The sequence below is a fragment of the Muntiacus reevesi genome, chromosome 1 (assembly GCF_963930625.1).
Source record: "Muntiacus reevesi chromosome 1, mMunRee1.1, whole genome shotgun sequence".
Lineage (NCBI taxonomy): Eukaryota > Metazoa > Chordata > Mammalia > Artiodactyla > Cervidae > Muntiacus > Muntiacus reevesi.
The window spans coordinates 47,774,865-47,794,237 of record NC_089249.1 but is presented as its reverse complement, the minus strand read 5'-3'; the positions used below and the strand labels follow the sequence as shown (position 1 = coordinate 47,794,237).

General features: G+C 56.1%; 1 protein-coding gene across 4 annotated transcripts; it reads left to right on the top strand.

Annotated features, from left to right (window-relative positions):
- The first annotated feature begins 632 nt into the window (after positions 1-632).
- On the top strand, positions 633-19,293 carry PLEKHG6 (pleckstrin homology and RhoGEF domain containing G6). Of its 4 annotated transcripts, none has more exons than XM_065942431.1 (16): positions 633-749; positions 2,451-2,656; positions 3,833-3,988; positions 5,057-5,221; positions 7,124-7,219; positions 7,460-7,510; positions 7,756-7,905; positions 8,756-8,866; positions 8,966-9,115; positions 9,305-9,442; positions 9,642-9,761; positions 11,819-11,951; positions 12,058-12,173; positions 17,176-17,321; positions 17,984-18,682; positions 19,138-19,293. In XM_065942431.1, the coding sequence occupies exons 2-16, from the start codon at positions 2,519-2,521 to the stop codon at positions 19,145-19,147; spliced, it is 2,379 nt and encodes a 792-aa protein (XP_065798503.1). In that variant the 5' UTR covers positions 633-749; positions 2,451-2,518; the 3' UTR covers positions 19,148-19,293. The 4 variants fall into 4 exon arrangements, 3 of the variants coding, with proteins under 3 accessions (XP_065798503.1, XP_065798493.1, XP_065798510.1); XM_065942421.1 differs by lacking the exon at positions 633-749 and adding an exon at positions 1,006-1,145; XM_065942438.1 differs by lacking the exon at positions 633-749 and adding an exon at positions 1,512-1,587.
- The last annotated feature ends 80 nt before the right edge of the window (positions 19,294-19,373 follow it).

Below are 19,373 nucleotides of genomic sequence, written 5' to 3'. Positions count from 1 at the left end.
TAGAAAGCATCAAAGGATAAAGATCCCTCTTCCACATCAAACACAGCTGTCGCAGTCAACGAGGACTGGAACACCTGAGATTACTGGTGGGTTCAATAAGCCAGCAATACAGTGAGAGAGGGAGCTTTTGAAAGTGTCCCTATACCTCACCGCATAGCCGACTCACAGGAGGAAGACCACGAACACGGTGCAGGGCGGGAGCCATTGCATTCAGACCTGCCCCCACCTCCCTCCTACCCTCCAATGTGTCTTTGGCTCCCTGAGTGTGAGATGACAGTGACCACACATCTATGGACACTTCTGATTTCTGATATCCAGTATTTCTGTCAGACTACGTGTCCTGACTGGGAATGTGAAGTGTGCCCTTCCTTAAACCGTGTCTATTTTATTAGTGGCCGTAGATGCTCAGACGCCCTCTTGAAGGCGGGAGTGTGGCTGTTTGCCATCGGGTCCGCCCACCCCCAGGCTTGGTTAGTGGGAGAAGTGTTGGGCCAGCCTCAGCCCGGCTTGAGGCGCCATCCCTGGAGCAAAGGTGAAGTCCAACCTTCCGCCAGATGGCTGGAGCCGACAAGCAGAGATAAGGGTCACACTTTGGACTCTGCTGCCAGAAGGGGGCAGTGCCCCCGGGGTCCCTGATCCCCGAGGTCCCTTCTGCTGCCGGTCCTGCTCTCCTGCCTGGTTAAAGGAGGAAGAGGAGGCCGAGGCCGGGACACGCGGCTAGCCGGCCACTCACCGACGCGGAAAGCGAGGTGGGCACCTGCAGCGGGTCACTCAGTCGTTACCACCGCCGACCCGGAGGGCAGCGCGCGAGGGCGACAGGCCGGACTGGGTGGGTGGAGACTTCAGGGGCGAGGGGAAGAGAGGAGGGGGCCCTGCGCAGCGAGGCAGAGCCGCCCGGGGCCCAGGGACCGAGGGCGCCCGCCGCGCGGCGGTCGGATGCCCGCGGGAGAGGGAGGAGCCAGCCCGCCGCCCCGCCCCCGCCCCGCCCCCGCCCTCCCGGCCCGGCTCCGCGCAGCCCGGGTCCCGCGGGCCGCTCGGTCCCAGACCCGGCCGGGCCGCGGGGCGGGCATCGCCGGGGGAGCCGTCGTCGGAGACCGCGGGGCTGGCGGCGCGAGCAGCGGGCGCCGGGTCAGCTGCGCGCACAGGTGAGCGGCGGGAGGGCGGGGCGGGACGGGAGGCTGGGGGCGCGGGCCCCAGAGGAAGGGAAGCGGGTCAAAGCTCAGAAGGGACCCGGGGCTGCGGGGAGAAGGACTCGGAGCCCAAGGAGGGAGGGTTATTGGGAGGCAAGGAACGCTGCGCTCCCCAGCTCATAAATCAGAGGAGAGGTTAGGGGAGGGCGGAGCGGGGTTCCGGGGCCCACCTGGAGCGACACCCCAATGGCTTAGGCGGTCTCTCCTCTCCAAGCCCCGCCCACCCAGAGAGCGGGGAGGCCTCTACGAGGCTTAGGGGAGGGGAGGGAGCCCCCCGCGGGTCTCCCAGCCTCACCGAGGAGCTCCCAGAGGCTGGCGAAACCCAACAGAGCCCGCTCCCGCTCTGCTCATCTCTAAGGCCAGCGGTCTCAGACCTGCCCATGGCCTGAGGGTCCAGGTGAAGGGTGGGGCGTTCCTTTCCGGGGGTGTGTGTGTTAGTCACTCAGTCGTGTCCCATTCTTTGCGACCCCGTGGACTGTAGCCTGCCCATGGAATTCTCCAGGCAAGAATACTGGAATGGGTTGCCAGAGAGTAAATATCTCAGACTTTGAAGCCGCTGCGGTCTCTGTCATAGCTGGCAGGCAGGAAGTCACAACTGGCCAAGGAGGGAATGTGTCTGTGATCCCATAGCGCTTTCTTTAGGGACATGGAAATTTGAATTGAATATAATCTTTCTGTGTTGTTAACTATTCTTCTTTTTCATGATTTTATTTACTTTTTAAAATTTATTTTTCTTTTGACTTTTCCAACTATTTAAACATGTAAAACAGCCATTCTTAGCTTGTGGACTATGCAAAAACAGATGGCAGATCGGGCTGTTTTCACTGCCCCTGCCCACCCCCCCACCCCCCACAACTTCCCACCCCACCCCCACTCCTGTGTATTGGGGAAGGAAGGGTGTTGCTAGGTGCAAGGGGCATCCCCCTCACCTGGGGGCACCCAGGAAGCAGGGAACCTGTCTGTGACCCCTGCTCCCAGCTACTCTTTAGGATGTCAACATCCTTTGAAGTCAGTGCAGGAACTGGTATCCCAAGTGTGCACATGTGAATGAGAGGGAGTATGGTTCCAAGGGGCTTTCTGCCCAGCATGTGGGAGTGTACCCAACCCTCACCAAGCCCTAGATGAGGCCACTGTACTCCCCCCACAAGCAAACTGGGCTCTCCCCCTCCCTTCTGCTTCTTCCCCTCCCCCTCTGCCTCTGCCTCCAGCCTGGCACCCTCCACTAAGGCTGGCCCTTCCATCCTTATATTCTCTCTGCAGCCTCAGGAGGCCCCTTTCCCCTGCACATTGGAGTGATGACCCTTTGCAGGTGACCCAGGAGAGAAGGGATGCAGGCCTTGGGTCCTCCCGATAAGAGTCCCCTCCAAGGGCTGGTGGCCTCCCGCATTGAGACCTATGGAGGCAGGTATCGGGCCTCGGTCGTGAATCCTCCAGGCAATGTCAATCCCCGAGGAGGCCTTTTGCTGGTGAGTCCAGGCCGTGCCCCAGAGGTGACCTGGGCAGGGCAGGCGGGAGGACACCGGGCTTTAAGTCTCTGTCCCCTTGCCAGGCCTTGGGCGGCACTCTTCCCAGACCACACCCTTGTCTTCCCTCCTGCGTTGTGAGGGAGAGGATGGTTGTGTGGGCCCAGGGTCCCGGGACTGCACACCCACCCCAGACAGACAGGGCAGGTGAGGCAGAGAGCCAGGAGGGGCCAGGCCCTTGGTGCTGTTGGAGGCACGGAGCTGGGGGTGGTAGGTCACCAAACCCAGGGTTCAGTGCCTCCAGACTCCCACCTCTACTAGGGAAGAGCTTGTGAGCAGCTCTCTGAGACCTGCCTTCCTCTGAGTCAGGCCTGGAGGAAGAGCAAAGGTTCAAGGTGTCCCTACTCTATAGGTGGAGAGGGGTGTGGGGGCCTGCCTTGGCTCCAGCCCGGCTCCACCTTGCTGGCCAGCCTCCAGCGCTGACCAAGGAAAGGGGCGTGGAGGCCGAGCGGTCTTTCCCTTGGCTTCCCTCCACCTTGAGGTCAATTCTGCTTCCAGCCGGGGGTATCCCTCGTCTGACTGGAGGAGGGTTTGGCCATGGGACACCACCGAGGGCGGGAAGGGAGACTAGGAAGTCTGTGGCGTAAGTAAGGCCACAGGCAGGTCAAGGAATGTGACCAGGCCTGCCCAGGAGGGACTGCTGGCCCAAGCCCCAACTTCTCCCACAGAAGGGCAGCCACTCCCAACGGGATGCGAGGGCACACATGTGTGTGCCCTCACTCCCACGTGCGTGGGTCGCAGAGTGCGTGTGCACCGGGCCCTGTGCACACACACAGCCAGAGTGTAGGGAACACACGGGAGCTGGGGGCACTGGGGAACACGCAGAGCCCAGTCGTGTACGTGCCTCTGCTCCTGCTCTGCATGAGGCCATTTCTACCCCCGGCCCATCTGCCCTGCCTGGCTGGCTCCTGCCCATCTAGGCAGCCTCCCTGGCAGCGGCCACTGTGACTCAGGGCCGGAGCGGCTCACACTAAGCTGGTTTTAGGGGAGCGGTGAGCCAGCCCAACTTGCAGGCAGGTGTAGGGGACGCTGTCCAGAGCTAAGCCGGGCCCCACTCTGTCTCTCTGGGACCTCTGTGGGAAGGGGGCACGCCCAGAGCTCCCCCTGCTCTTCCTCCAGGATCCCAGTCGCCGACTCCTCCAGGGCTACGTCCCCTTCACCACGGGTTCTGGCCCGGCCAGACGCCTGTCTCCCCTGAGGCTTCGAGAACCAGTGCCCGAGAAGACGCAAGGAGGTCCCTTTGGGGTCGGGACACCTCACTCCCCCAAACTCAAGGTGAGGGATCCCTCTCCTCCCATCACCGAGCTCCCAGCCTGAGCTTCGATCAGAGCTGAGAACACCAGTGCCCCTCCAAGAAGCCAAGTGCAGCTCTGTCTAGAGACCCTCTCAGGGGAGCTTCTCCCAGCCAGGCTGTCTCATAAGAATGTCCGCTTTACGGGCAAGTGTCCAAATATTCCTGGGACCGCTGGTTCCCTAAGCCCCCTTCTGGCCCCCACCTGAAGGTCCCTCTGAAGGGGTCTGACTCAGGAGAGACCTGGAAGCTGTCTTTCTGATTAGGGAGCCCGGAGTCAGGAACCTTCCTGCAGACAAGGCGCCTCTCCATGCGGGTTCCAGCCTTGTGCCGACCCCTGCTATAACCCCAGCCAGGGTTGATCCTCGCCCCCTGCCAGGCCTGCATGTCCCCACTCATGCTCAGGGCTGCTTGCCACCTCCCATTCACACACACACACACACACAGAGACACACGCATATGATAACTTACGGTGAACGATGTCAGATTCATGATCTCTGAAGATTTAGCTTCAGGACCAGGGACCAGACTTGATCACTCAAGAGCTTTGGTGTAGCAGAGTTTTATTAAAGTGAAAGGGGACAGAGAGAGCTTCTGACACAGACATCAGAAGGGGGACAGAGAGTGTCCCCCTCTCTAGTTTTATCAGGGCCCTATATAGTTTTACCAGACCCACTCCCACAATATACATATTAAGTTAAGATTAGAACTAACAATAGAAAGGTCTTACCAGACTCACTCCCACAATATGTCTTAAGATAACAAGATTAGTCAGAAGGTTCTTGTTAAGGGGAAACATGCCCTCAAGCAAGATACACTGTTATATTGACTAAGAAAAAACAATGTAGAAAGTTTGTCCTTTCTCCTTGAGAGCCCCAGACCCCTTTCTCCTTCTGGAGTGCTCTAGACCCCTTTCTCCTCAAGGGCCCCAGACTCCTTATCAACCCACCTAAAGATGAGCTCTCCCACATACACGCACGCATGCATACACACAGCCCTTGCCCGGCCAGGTGGTCCAGGCGCCAGGACTAATCCCCTCTCGGCGCCCCCAGGAAGTCACCAAGGCCCACGAGCTGCAGGTGAGGCTGCATACCTTCAGCATGTTTGGGATGCCCCGCCTGCCCCGGGAGGACCGGCAGCACTGGGAGATCGGGGAGGGCAGCGACAACAGCGTGGCCATTGAGAAGTCCTGGAAGGAGCTGGTGCCTGGGCACAAGGTGAGCCTGTCCCCGTGGGGTCCGAGACACACAAACACCCTCCTCACCTCTGGCCCAGAGGAGGGAAAGGCCGTGGGAAGTGCAGTCCGCGGGGACAGCACTTAGAGGCATGTCACTGAAGCTTCAGATCGGGGCCCCACCACGTATTAGTGAGACCCCCGCCAGGTACTAGTGAGACCCCCACCAGGTACTAGTGAGGCCCCACAAGGTACTAGTGAGGCCCCACCAGGTACTAGTGAGACCCTGCCAGGTACTAGTGAGACCCCACATACTAGTGAGACCCCCCGCCAGGTACTAGTGAGACCCCCACCAGGTACTAGTGAGGCCCCACAAGGTACTAGTGAGGCCCCACCAGGTACTAGTGAGACCCTGCCAGGTACTAGTGAGACCCCACATACTAGTGAGACCCCCGCCAGGTACTAGTGAGGCCCTGCCAGGTACTAGTGAGACCCCCGCCAGGTACTAGTGAGACCCCCGCCAGGTACTAGTGAGGCCCCACAAGGTACTAGTGAGGCCCCACCAGGTACTAGTGAGACCCCGCCAGGTACTAGTGAGGTCCCACAAGGTACTAGTGAGACCCCACCAGGTACTAGTGAGACCCCTGCCAGGTACTAGTGAGACCCCGCCAGGTACTAGTGAGGTCCCACAAGGTACTAGTGAGGCCCCACCAGGTACTAGTGAGACCCCTGCCAGGTACTAGTGAGACCCCGCCAGGTACTAGTGAGGTCCCACAAGGTACTAGTGAGACCCCACCAGGTACTAGTGAGACCCCTGCCAGGTACTAGTGAGACCCCGCCAGGTACTAGTGAGGTCCCACAAGGTACTAGTGAGGCCCCACCAGGTACTAGTGAGACCCCTGCCAGGTACTAGTGAGACCCCGCCAGGTACTAGTGAGACCCCACAAGGTACTAGTGAGGCCCCACAAGGTACTAGTGAGACCCCTGCCAGGTACTAGTGAGACCCCGCCAGGTACTAGTGAGGTCCCACAAGGTACTAGTGAGGCCCCACCAGGTACTAGTGAGACCCCTGCCAGGTACTAGTGAGACCCCGCCAGGTACTAGTGAGGCCCCACAAGGTACTAGTGAGACCCCGCCAGGTACTAGTGAGACCCCACCAGGTATACTAGTGAGACCCTGCCAGGTATACTAGTGAGACCCCCGCCAGGTACTAGTGAGGCCCCGCCAGGTATACTAGTGAGACCCCCGCCAGGTACTAGTGAGACCCCCGCCAGGCCCTAGTGAGACCCCCGCCAGGTACTAGTGAGACCCCTGCCAGGTACTAGTGAGACCCCACAAGGTACTAGTGAGACCCCCGCTAGGTACTAGTGAGGCCCCACAAGGTACTAGTGAGACCCCACATACTAGTGAGACCCCACCAGGTACTAGTGAGACCCCCGACAAGTACTAGTGAGGCCCCACAAGGTACTAGTGAGGCCCCGCCAGGTACTAGTGAGACCCCCGCCAGGTACTAGTGAGACCCCGCCAGGTACTAGTGAGGCCCCCGCCAGGTACTAGCGAGACCCTGCCAGGTACTAGTGAGGCCCCACAAGGTACTAGTGAGGCCCCACCAGGCAGGTACTAATCAGGCCCCGCCAGGTATTAGTGAGGCCCCGCCAGGTACTAGTGAGACCCCACATACTAGTGAGGCCCCGCCAGGTACTAGTGAGACCCCCACATACTAATGAGACCCCACCAGGTACTAGTGAGACCCCGCCACATACTAGTGAGACCTTGGACAAGACAACAAGGCTCTGCGTGCCTCATGACATGAGGATGACAAATACCCCCTCCACACTGGAAGACTGGGAGAAGGTTAAAGGCTGTCTAGGACGCAGATCCAGTAGCATTTAGCAGATGGCGGCAGCTGGTCTTGTCATCGTTCACCAGCCCCATCCCCACCCAGGAGATGAGCCGGGAGCTCTGCCACCAGCAGGAGGCCCTGTGGGAACTACTGACCACGGAGCTCATCTACGTGCGGAAGCTCAAGATCATGACGGATGTGAGCCCCCACCCACCTGCCCAGCGACCCCAGCCCTGGCCCTCGAATCACCCCCCATCATCCAGACCAGGATGGGACAGGGTTGTTGGAGAGGGAGGGGCAGGATGCCTAGAGCCCCCTGCCCAGGGTCTTGGGAGAAAGGTTTGCGGTACTGAAGATGGGGTGGGGATGCTGTGAAGGGTGAGGCTGGGGTCCGAGAGGAGGAGGCCAGGTGCTAAGACCCTCTCTCCCTGCATCTAGCTCCTAGCTGCGGGTTTGCTGAACTTGCAGCGCGTGGGCCTGCTGACGGAAGTGAGTGGGCACTTGGTGTGGTGTGGGTGGACTGAGCCCGGGGTCTGGGGAGGGCAAGGTCACAGAGAACTGAAATGCCACTGCCCCATCTACTAGGACCCCCACCTCCTGCCCTCCCCACTCTGCTTCTTGCTCTAGACCCCAGCCCCCACCACCCAGGCTCAGCTGGCCTTGCCTGTCCGTGGCCAGCGCAGCCCGCGGGTCACCTGCCCAGGCACATGGCTGAGTGCCCCTCCCTCCCCCAGGTGTCAGCTGAAGCTCTGTTTGGAAACGTCCCCAGCCTGATTCGAGCCCACCGGAGCTTCTGGGAAGAGGTGCTGGGGCCCACCCTAGAGGAGACACGAGCCTCAGGCCAGCCTCTGGACCCAGTCAGCCTGCAAGACGGCTTCCTGACGGTGAGGAGGGGACAGGGGCCACTTCCAGATGGGGTGGAACTGGGAGGGCCCCGAGGGGTCCTGTTCGCAGGCAAGCCCTTGCCGCCGGAATCCTGATGTGATTCAAGCGAGTCCAAAGACATGGCCCTTACCCCCAAATACCAGTTCATCTCCTGCCTTCATTTCAGCAGTATGACCTCTGTTCCCAGGGCTTTTTGGGCTTCTGAACATCCCAGAGGGCAACTGTCTCAGGGGAGGGCTACACACATCATGAAATCTGATGTCCGGGACAGAGATCCAGGGACAAACATCAGGGAACTAGACTGGGGGCTTAGTGACTTGTCCCTTGGGAGCCCGGGGGGAGGGGATGTGAAAGAGCACAGGGCACTGGCAAGCAAGAGGCCCGGGCTCCAACCTCCACCCAGCTCCCCAGCCAGGGGGCATGGCCTTGCCCAGCTGGGTTGGGGTAGAGAGGTGGGGGCACAGTCTCCTGGGGGCCTTCTGTGGCCCCCTTCTCCAGGGCAGGGCTCTGGGCAAGCCTCAGGTCGCCACTCCACAGCTGGGCTGAAATGGGATCTGCAGCGCCCTGACAACGATCCCACTGAATTATTGATGGTGGGTGAAGTCCAGAGTAGCGGGACACCGAGGGGGCTGAGGATGGAGCTCAGAGGGCAGCAGCGGGTCGACCCCTCAGGACCTCAACTCCTCCTTGGAGTCCAGGGAGCGGGGCTGGAAGTTGAGGAGGGTCTGGATTGGCAGGCACTGGAGGGAGGGTCTAGGCCAGGCTGCTCCTCGTGTTGTGTGTGGCTGGAGCTGGTATCTCATCCCTCCTTCCCCTGCCCGCTCCCCGCCCCCACACCTGTCCCTCCAGTGCAGCCAGCGCTTCCAGCCCTACGTCCTATACTGCCTGCGAGTGAGGCAGACCATGGCCTACGCCCGGGAGCAGCAGGACCACAACCCTCTCTTCCACGTCTTCGTGCAGGTGGGAGAGGAGTTGCTGGGGAAGGGGGACACCGCGGACCTTGGTCCAAGGCAGGAGGGTGGCCTGCAGTCCCTGACCCCTGCCCCACTTCCCTGGCAGTGGTGTGAGAAGCACAAGCGCTCAGGGAGGCAGATGCTGGGAGACCTGCTCATCAAGCCCCACCAGCGCATCACCAAGTACCCGCTGCTGCTCCAGGCTGTGCTCAAGAGGACCCCCAAGCCCCAGGCCCGGGAGGCCCTGACCGCCATGGTAGAGGGCTGACCCCTGCGGGAGGGGGGCTGTCGGGGGCTGGTGTGTGGGGACGCAACTCCGGGAGCCCTTGAACTCTCCTTCCTCCTGCGTATGTGCCCGTGTGGCGCTGATGTCGTCGGTGGGTGGGATGAACGGGCGAGGAGCTGAGCCGTCTTCCTCCGCGCCCTCTCCCTCCCGCTCCCCCAGATCGCAGCGATGGAATCCTTTCTGCGGCACATCAACAAGCAGGTGCGCCAGGGCGAAGAGCAGGAGAGCTTGGCGGCTGCGGCCCGGCGCGTCGGGCCCTACGAGGTGCTGGAGCCGTCCAGCGAGGAGGTGGAGAAGGTGAGAGAGACAGCGGGAAGGGGGCTTCGGGAAAGTACGGCCCCCAGGCCTGGACGGGGAGGAGCAGAGGTGCCAAGGGCTACGCGTGTGACCATCGTTCCTCTGGGGGGCGGGTCCCGGGGCGGGGTGGGGGGTGAACCGGAGGCAGTCCTCCAAGGGGCGGGGTTCCCAGTGCCCGCTCTGCCCACTGCACCCTCAGAACCTGCGACCGTTCTCCACCCTGGACCTGATGGCCCCCATGCTGGGGGTCGCCCCGGAGCACACCAGGCAGCTGCTGCTCGAGGGGCCCGCGCGCGTGAAGGAGGGGCGTGAAGGGAAGGTGAGGGGCGGGGAGGATGGAAGGGAAGGGAAGGGGAGGAAGGGAGAGGCCCTGGGAGCCAGGCTGGATCAGAGGCTGGAAATGGGAGGAGGGGGCTGTGTGTGTGTGTGTGTGTGTGTGTGTGTGTGTGTGTGTGTGTGTGTGTGTGTGTGTGTGTGTGTCTCTGTATGTCCATGTCTGTCTCTCTGTGTGTGTATCTCTGCCAGTGTCCATGTGTCTGTGTGTGTTTATGTGTCTCTCTGTGTGTCTGTGTATATCTTTGTGTGTGTCTGTGTGTCTATGTCTGTATTCTCTGTGTGTGTGTCTGTGTCTGTATGTGTGTCTCTATGTCTGTGTATGTGTCTCTGTGTGTATCTTTCTGTGTTTCTCTGTGTGTGTCTACGTCTGTATTCTATGTGTGTGTGTGTCTATGTGTGTGTGTCCATGTGTCTCTCTGTGTGTGTCTGTGTCTGTGTGTGTGTCTCTATGTCTGTGTATGTGTGTCTGTGTGTCTCTCTGTGTGTATCTTTCTGTGTGTCTCTCTGTGTGTGTCTATGTCTGTATTCTATGTGTGTGTGTGTCTGTGTGTGTGTGTCCATATGTTTCTCTGTGTGTGTCTGTGTCTGTATGTGTGTCTCTATGTCTGTGTATGTGTGTCTGTGTGTCTCTCTGTGTGTATCTTTCTGTGTGTCTCTCTGTGTGTGTCTATGTCTGTATTCTATGTGTGTGTGTGTCTGTGTGTGTGTGTCCATATGTTTCTCTGTGTGTGTCTGTGTCTGTATGTGTGTCTCTATGTCTGTGTATGTGTGTCTGTGTGTCTCTCTGTGTGTATCTTTCTGTGTGTCTCTCTGTGTGTGTCTATGTCTGTATTCTATGTGTGTGTGTGTCTATGTGTGTGTGTCCATGTGTCTCTCTGTGTGTGTCTGTGTCTGTGTGTGTGTCTGTGTGTGTGTGTCCATATGTTTCTCTGTGTGTGTCTGTGTCTGTGTGTGTCCATATGTCTCTCTCTGTGTCTCTGTGTATCTACATCTGTATTCTATGTGTGTGTGTGTCTATGTCTGTGTGTCCATGTGTCTCTCTGTGTGTATCTTTGTGTGTGTCTGTGTGTGTGTCTATGTCTCTGTGTGTCCATATGTCTCTTTCTGTGTCTATGTCTGTATTCTATGTGTGTGTGTCCATGTTTCTCTGTGTGTGTCTATGTCTATATTCTATGTGTGTGTGTGTCCATGTGTCTGTCTGTGTGTCTGTGTGTGTGTCCATGTGTCTCTCTGTGTGTATCTTTTTGTGTGTCTGTGTGTGTGTTTTTGTCTGTGTGTGTCCATATGTCTCTCTCTCTGTGTCTGTGTGTCTCTGTGTCTGTGTGTGTCTTTGTGTGTGTGTCTCTGTGTGTGTGTCTGTGTATTCGTCTGTGTCTGTGTGTGTGTCTGCGTGTCCATATGTCTCTGTGTGCGTCTCTGTGTCTATGTGGGTGTCTATGTGTGTATGTCCATGTGTCTCTATGTGTGTCTCTATGTCTGTGTCTGTGTGTCTGTGTGTCTCTGTGTGTCTATGTCTGTATTCTATGTGTGTGTGTGTCCATGTGTCTCTCTCTGTGTCTATGTCTGTATTCTATGTGTGTGTGTGTGTCCATGTGTCTCTCTGTGTGTATCTGTGTGTCTGTGTGTGTGTCTGTGTGTGTGTCCATGTGTCTCTCTGTGTGTATATTTTTGTGTGTCTGTGTGTGTCCATATGTCTCTCTCTGTGTCTCTGTGTGTCTATGTCTGTATTCTAGGTATGTGTGTATCTGTGTGTGTGTCCATATGTTTCTCTGTGTGTGTCTGTGTCTCTGTGTGTGTCCATATCTCTGTGGGTGTCCATGCATCTCCCTGTGTGTTGGGAAGAAGACATGGTTCTGGCCTTGCTCTGCTGGTTGCTGTGACCCACGCCAGCCACTGTCTTTCCTGTAAAGAGACGTGCCCACACTGAGGGGCTCCCGGCTCTCAGTTCCCTGCTCTGTGTTGCCCGCACACCCATGCCTGACCCCTGTCCCTCCAGCCCTGCTTCAGCTGACCCTTGAATCTCTCTCTGTGCGCCCTTAGCTGGATGTATACCTGTTCCTGTTCTCTGACGTGCTCCTGGTGACCAAGGCCCCTCGCAAGGCAGACAAACCCAAGGTTATCCGCCCGCCCCTCATGCTGGAGAAGCTTGTGTGCCGGCCGCTCCGTGATCCCAGTGAGTCTCCCTCTTCTGTCTCCCTCCCCCTCGGCCGCAGAAGCGGAGGTGGGGTTGGGGATCAGATGAGGCCCAGCCCTGGAAGCAGACCTTTTCCTGCCCCCAGGCAGCTTCCTGCTGGTCCACCTCACTGACTTCCAGTGTGTCTCCAGCGCCCTCACTGTCCACTGTCCCAGCGCTGCCGACCGGGCCCGGTGGCTGGAGAAGACCCAGCAGGCCCAGGTATGTGATGCTGGGCGCCGGGTTGGGGAGGGCGCTGGAGCTCAGACACAGGAGGGGAGGATCAAGGAGAGGAGAGAGAAGCTAGGGGAGAAGCACTCAGCTTCAGACCGGACCTTCTGCCTCTCTGGTGTGCCCTCAGAGGAAGACACAGCCTTGACCATCCTTAAGAGCACAGAAGAAGGAATTTCCTGGTGGTCCAGTGGATAGGACTCTGTGCTTTCACTGCCAAGAGCATGGGTTCAGTCCCTGGTCTGGGAACTAAAATCCCACAAACCATGGGACATAGCCAAAAAAAAAAAAGTATAAAAGAAAAAAGAGCCTAGAAGAAAGCTTTTGGCCAGCTTGGGTGCCTATCTCTGGGCCAGCCAAGACACACTTCCCTGAAGGTTTTGAGGCTGTGAAACAATTAACTGCCGAGCTTGGGCTTCCAGTCAGCAGAGGGGCACCTGCTGCATACAAAAGGCAAGGGGCTAGGGAATCAGAAAAGTATAAAATGCCATTTCTGCCCTCACGGAATACACACATCTAGACAAATGGGCATACATGTAACAGAAACGTGTGGAAGGAACGGAGCAGAGCGTGGTTCACTCTGTCTGGGGGTTGGTTGCAACAGGGACTGTGCAGAGGGTAGGGATGATGAGAAGGCTTCAAAAGGAGCTACTGTCTGAGCCCAGTTGGTGGATATTTTGGGGCACATTGGGGGAATGAGGTGGGTGGGAAAGACATTCCAGATGAAGAGCAGAGTGTGCGAAGGTCAGGAATCGGAGGCAGTCGTGTGTGTTAAGACCATCACCAGCCTAGTGGGCGGCGTTACCAGGGCATCCAGCACAAGGGCAGCACTGCCCTGCCAGATCACGTGGTCTCCAGATGCCATGCTCGGGGCACTTGAACTTTGTCCTGTAAATGACACAGAGCCCGTGAAAATGTTAACCCAGTGAGTGACCCTGGGCAGATTCCTGCAACAAAAACTAGAGGAGTTCAAAAGCAGCGAGACCCAAATGGAGCTATAGTTTTGAAAATATTTATTTATTTAGTTGGTTGGTTGGTTGGTTGTGCCAGTTCTTAGTTGTGGCATGGGGAATCTTTAGTTAGTTGCAGCATGTGAGTTTTAGTTCCCTGACCAGGGGTTGAACCCGGATGCCCCCTGCATTGGGAGCATGGAGTCTTAGCCACTGGACCACCAAGGAAGTTCCCCAAATGCAGCTGTGTTGCTTACCACTTGGTGCCTTAAAATGACAGAAGTGTACTCCATCACAGTTCTGGAGGCTGGAAGTTGAAAATCAAGGTGTCCTTGCCAGCGCTCTAGGGGGCGTCCTTCAATGCCTCCTCTAGCTCATAGGGGCTCCAGGTGATCCCTAACCTATGGCAGCATCACTCCACTCTCTGCCTCTGTCTTCACATGGTCCAGCTCTCTGAGTGTCTCTGTGTCCCAGTATCCCTCTCTTGTCTCTTAGACACTACTCATTAGCCCCAAATCCAGGAAGACCTCATCTTGAGATCCTTCACTTAGAATCTGTGCACATCTGCGGAGACCCTTCTTCCAAGCAAAGTAACCCACATTCCCAGGTTCTGGGAGTCAGGACCTAGACCTGTCTGTCTGGGCCCACTATTCAACCCACTATGGGAGCAGAATGGCCAAAGAAGAGGGAAGCAGACTTCCCTGGTGGTCCAGTGGTTGAGGATTCACCTTGCATTGCTAGGGTTGTAAGTTCAATCCCTGATCCGGGAATTAAGATCTCACATGCCGCAGGGTGCCACAGTGCCACAGTGAAATATCTCGAATGACACAATAAAAATCCTTCATGCTGCAACTAAGACCTGACCCAGCTAAATAAATAAATAAACTTTTTTTTTTTTTTTTTAAGAAGAGGGAAGATTTGGGTTGGACTTTAAGGATGGGAAGACCCCAGGCAGAAGACTCAAGGGAGAAATTGGGCTGGATTTATTTGGGGGAGGAGGGGGACAGTAAGCATGCCTTCTGAGTCTGGAGCGAAGGGTTTTGTGTGGAGCCAGTGATGACAGGCCGAGTTCTACAGGGACCCCAGGGCCTGCAGAAGAGTGTGGACTGAACAAGTCTGAATTTAGTTAGCAGGTTGACACAAGAGTTGCCATAGATTCTTGAGCAAGGGAAGGCCATGGTGAAATCTGTGTGTCTGGTCTTAAATTGTTAGGTGGCCATGTGACAGGTGGGCTGGGAGAGGGAGAGTGGTGGCAGGAGATTTACCGTACTAGTTTGGATATGAAACATTGAGGTTGAGTGCCATGGCCTTAGGGACAGGATGCGAAAAAGAAGAAAGGAGCTAAAGAAGAAAGAAGAGACAGGTGAGCCTTAGGGAGACTAAGAGAAGCCTATATTGAATGCATGGTTCAGACCCCAACTCTGCCTCTTACTGACTGGGTGACCTTGGGGGAGTTATGAGGCTCATCTTCCATTTCTTCACCTGCAAAATGGATTTAAATAATAACAGTCCTTGTCTCACAGGGAAGATTCAAAGAAACTATTCAGATTAAACAGGCAATGTGGTGCCAGCTCATGGTAACTCAGATCCACAAGGACAAAGGATGACTTGCTTGCAAGGTTCCTGTGTGAAAAGTTGCTTTGGCAAAGACAACTGAAATCATCAGAAAGGGAAACCTGTTTGTTTAGTTGCTGCTTCCTGGCGGGGGTGGGGCTGGGATAGTGAGGTTTCCGTTTTAAACAGAAGCCTTTGGAAATGAAGTCGTAGGAGACAGCCAAGTGGAGATCTCTTAGCAGTGCAAGTGTGCTCAGTTGTGTCCAACTCTTTTTGCGACCACATGGACTGTAGCCCGCCAGGCTCCTCTGTCCATGGGATTTTCCAGGCAAGAATACTGGGATGGGTTGCCATTTCCTTCTCTAAGGGATCTTCCTCACCCAGAGATGGAACCCACATCTCTAGCATCTTCTGCATTGGCAGGTGGATTCTTTACCACTGAGCCACCTGTGAAGCCCAGAGATTTAAGGGCTTGTGGGGGGTTTGTGGAAATATGGAAACAGACTGGAGTTCAGGTGAGAGATAAGGATGAACTATGAAAGTTGCTAAGAGAGAAAATCCTAAAAAGTCCTTTTCTCAAGGAAAAAAATATTTGTAACAACATATGGTGATGGTTATTAACTAGACTCTTTGGGGATCATTTTGTAATTTGGGGTTAGGGCTAGGGTGGAGCTTCCCAGGTGAATCGGTGGTAGAGAATCCACCTGCCAATGCAGGAGATGCAAGAAATGTAGGTTGGATCCCTGGGTGCCGAACATCAAGCAGGCTGCCCCAGCCCTGCCCCGACCCCAAGACCAGCTCCTCCCACCTCGTTTCCCTCACCACACTCAGGTCACTGGACCTGGCCTGGCGTGGTGGTCTCCTGCCCCCAGGAACCATCACCCTGGCTCTGGCCAACATACCAAGTCTTACGAGACCGAGACGGCTGAGAATCCTCGCAGGAGACAGTGACTGGGAAGCCAGGGCGGGAAAATTGGAAATAGGAGCCTGAGGTCATTTTCCTGTCTGTTCATCCATTTCTCCAACATGTCTCTTGTACAGACCCAGCTCCCCTTACCTCGCTGTGTTTCTAGAGAGGCTTTGGGAAGGTCCTGGTGCCTAAGAGTTGCGGGTTCATGTACTTAAAGTCTGGGTGGGGTGGGGCCGGAGCATATTCAAATTCCTTAATGAGCCTCAACCAATCAGAGTAGAGCTTGGGGGTGTGGTCTTAGCGGCCCCGATGTACCAGATGTTATCTCTCAGCTGCTGGACCTTGGGGAAGGAAGGCGTGAGGCTCAGGCAGGAACCGTTTGCTCACCAGCATGGAAGTCCTTCTATATTTCCAGTGATACGGCCATTTCAGTCTGTGCCGGTACCAGCGCTGCCTGCAGCAGCCGCCACCACAGCCTTTTTGCCAAACCTCTGCCTTCAGCCTCTCCAAGGGTTCCGCTGCCGCCTTTCCCCACCACCAAGAGAAAAGTTGTCCTCGCATCGTTCTTGACCCTTTAAGGCTGCCCTTGAAAAATAGTGCAGTTATTGAACTAGGACTCACAAAGGCTTCTCTCTACCTGTGCGGCCTGGTTCAAGTCCACTCATAAGTCTTGTTTTCTCATCTGTAAAATGGGCTAACATCCATGCTTCCACCCTGCCAGGTGGTGATGTGTATCCAATATCCATATTCATGTAGAAGGGCTTTATGAACAACTGCTCAGACATCACTCTTTTATTCTGATGATGCCCGTAGGAAAATGCTAAGGAGGACAAAATGTGGTATATCCTCTTTCCATTCCTCTTGGAAGGATGTTGCCCTCATCTCTGAGGAACAGCAGAGTCCTCAGCCCAGGACAAAGCATAGCCCTGCCCATCCTGCAGGTAGGAGGAAAAGTAACCTGAGGATCCAGCATCATTCAGAGCAATTATGCCACTATCACCACCAATCAGGAACGGCTTCTTGAAGGAGAAAACAAGCCAGAGACAGGGCTTGCCAAGGGGCATGAGAGGCAGGAAGAATGGTACAGCTTGGGAAAGGGCACTTCTGTTCCCCCACCTACCCCCAGGACCAGCTCAAGAACTCAAATCTTGGCTCCATCCCACTTTCCCAAGGCATGGCCTTGGTAGTTACTTAACCTCAGAGTCTCTGTTTCTCAGGAGTAAAGTTGTAGGTCAGTCCGAAGTCATGTCCAACTCTTTTGCAACCCCATGGACTGTAACCCGCCAGGCCTCTCTGTTCATGGGATTCTCCAGGCAAGAACACTGGGAAGGGCTGCCATTTCCTTCTCCAAGGGATCTTCCCAGCCCAGGGATCGAACCCAAGTCTCCTGCATTGGCAGGTGGGTCCTTTACCAGTGAGCCACCAGGGAAGTCCTGGGAGTAATGTAGGAGCAAAAAAATCTGCTTCGTAGGGTGGTGAAGATGAAGTACGATAAAACTGTAAAGCACTTAGCATGGTACCTGGCATACAACAGGTGCTCAATAAAGGAGAGCTCTTAATGAAAGTTTCCACACTCCAGGCCACCCTGCAAAAGCTGAAGGCAGAGGAGTATATCCAACAGAAGAGGGAGCTCTTGGCTCTCTATCGCGACCGAGATGGGGAGTCCCCAGGCACCAGGCCCTCCACGCCTTCCCAGGAGGGCTCTCAAAACAGCACGGAGGGCAGGTAAGAACCACAGGGAGCACAAGTTCTCCCAGGGTAGGGGGGCTGCAGGCTGGGAGGAAAGGAAGGGGAAACTACGAGGCTAGGAATGACAACTTTGGCTGGTGGGGGGTAGGTGGGACCTGATTGAGGAACCCAGCCTATAGTTTGGCACCAGCCCTGTAAAGGACCATCTTTGGGTTAGCCAGCCTTGGGTGGGCACAGGATAAAAGAAACAGACAGGAGAGGCGCAAACTCCCTGAGAGAAATAGGCTCCCCAGGCCAGGGGTTTTCAAGAATGTCAGGGTTATAGGAACCCGGCTAGTTCAAATCTGGACAGATAATGTGAGAGCTTCATCCAAAATAACAGTTGCTGAGCATCATGGTTTATTACAGAGAAAAAAAAAAAGACTCCATCCATGGAGGGGGTGGGGAACTCAGCAGAGCTCAGGAAAGAGCAAATACTTGATAACAAGTTTCTGGACCTGAATGTAGGGGCTAAAATGCCTTAAAGGAGCTTGTGGTCTAGCCAGTGAGATGAGAAAAACAATCAATGAAGTGCAAAAAGTAAGACCAAAATAAGTTTGAAGGAGGGGCCATTTCTGAATGGAGGGGTCGAGGGAGATTCCCTGTATTTGAACTTGACCCCTCAGCATCTGACTCTGACCATTTGCTATTAACTCTAGGACTTGCGAGTCCTCGACTGTCATCCCGCACCTGGTGGTGACAGAAGACACAGATGAAGATGCCCCCTTGGTACCAGATGACACCTCGGACTCTGGCTATGGCACTCTCATCCCAGGCTCTCCCAAAGAGCCCCACTCCCCACTGAGCCGTCTACGCTTGAGGGCCCTTCGGCGGGACCCTCGCCTCACTTTCTCCACCCTGGAACTCCGAGATGTCCCTCTGCGTCCCCAGCCTTCTGACCCCCAGGCTCCCCAACGCCGAAGCGCCCCTGTACTGCCCGAGGAAGGTGTCCGGAAAGCAGGCAGTCTTCCCAGGGTAGACCCACCAACCTCATCTGAGGAAGAAGACCAGACCTCAGTGGGCGAGAATGTGGTGGTGGAAACCTTGCAGAGGGCCCAACTTCGGGGGCAGCTGTCCTCCTCCCCAACCCATGCTGACTCTTCTGAGGAAAGCCCCTGGGAGTCCTCAGGGGATGAAGAAGAAGAGGGGTATCCCTCCCAGGGACCTGACTACACCCCCTCCCCTCACCCCCTCCGGCCCGAGGACATGCTCCGAGAGATCCGCGAGGAACTGGCCAGTCAAAGGATCGAGGGCGTCCCTGAGCCTGGGGACAGCAGGCCTCGGAAGCTGACTCGGGTCCAACTGCAGAGGATGCGAGGGTCTCATGTCGTACACCTGGACACACCCCTGACCACGTCGTAAGTGCAGAAAGGAAGCTAGCTTGGGTCGGAGTGGAGGGAAAGGCCAGTGTAGAACCAGCGGGGATACAAGAGGTGGTGGTCGGTAGTGAAGGGGGGTGGAGGGTGAGATGGGTCAACATAGGAGAGCTTCCCAGGTGGCTCAGCAGTAAAGAATCTGCCTGCCAGCGCAGGAGACATGGGTTTGATCCCTGGGTCGGGAAGATCCCCTACGGAAGAAAATGGCAACCCACTCCAGTATTCTTGCCTGGAAAATTCCATGGACAGAGGAGCCTGGTGGGCTATAGTCCATGAGGTCACAAAGAGTCGGACATGACTTAGACATGACTTAGCCACTGCACAAAGGCAAAAAATAAAGGAGAGCAGGAATGGGGGTGGTGGTGTCATGGCAGGGAGGAGCCTTTAGTCTCACTCTTCACCCACGTCTACCTGACACCTGCTTCTTTCCCTTTCAGAGAGGCGTGAGAATCACGAAAGACCCTTAGCATTTCTCCAGGAGGAAATCTCTTCCGATGAGTGCTCGTCACCACCTCTACCCTGGGACTCTACCTCAAGGACATTTCCCCAGGCATCCTGCCCCTCCTGCTCAGAGGACTTTGGGGATCAAGAACTGTACATTTATGTATCACAGATACCCAGAAGCCCCACATAAAGTTGTGCGTGAAATCCACCGTCCAAGCAGCGCTAGATG

Excerpts from the sequence above, each read along its gene's own strand:
- PLEKHG6 (XM_065942431.1), top strand. The coding sequence starts at position 2,519 with ATGCAGGCCTTGGGTCCTCCCGATAAGAGTCCCCTCCAAGGGCTGGTG. Across the intron at positions 2,657-3,832 it reads CCCGAGGAGGCCTTTTGCTG|GATCCCAGTCGCCGACTCCT; the intron begins GTGAGTCCAGGC and ends CTCTTCCTCCAG. Across the intron at positions 7,906-8,755 it reads TGCAAGACGGCTTCCTGACG|TGCAGCCAGCGCTTCCAGCC; the intron begins GTGAGGAGGGGA and ends CTGTCCCTCCAG.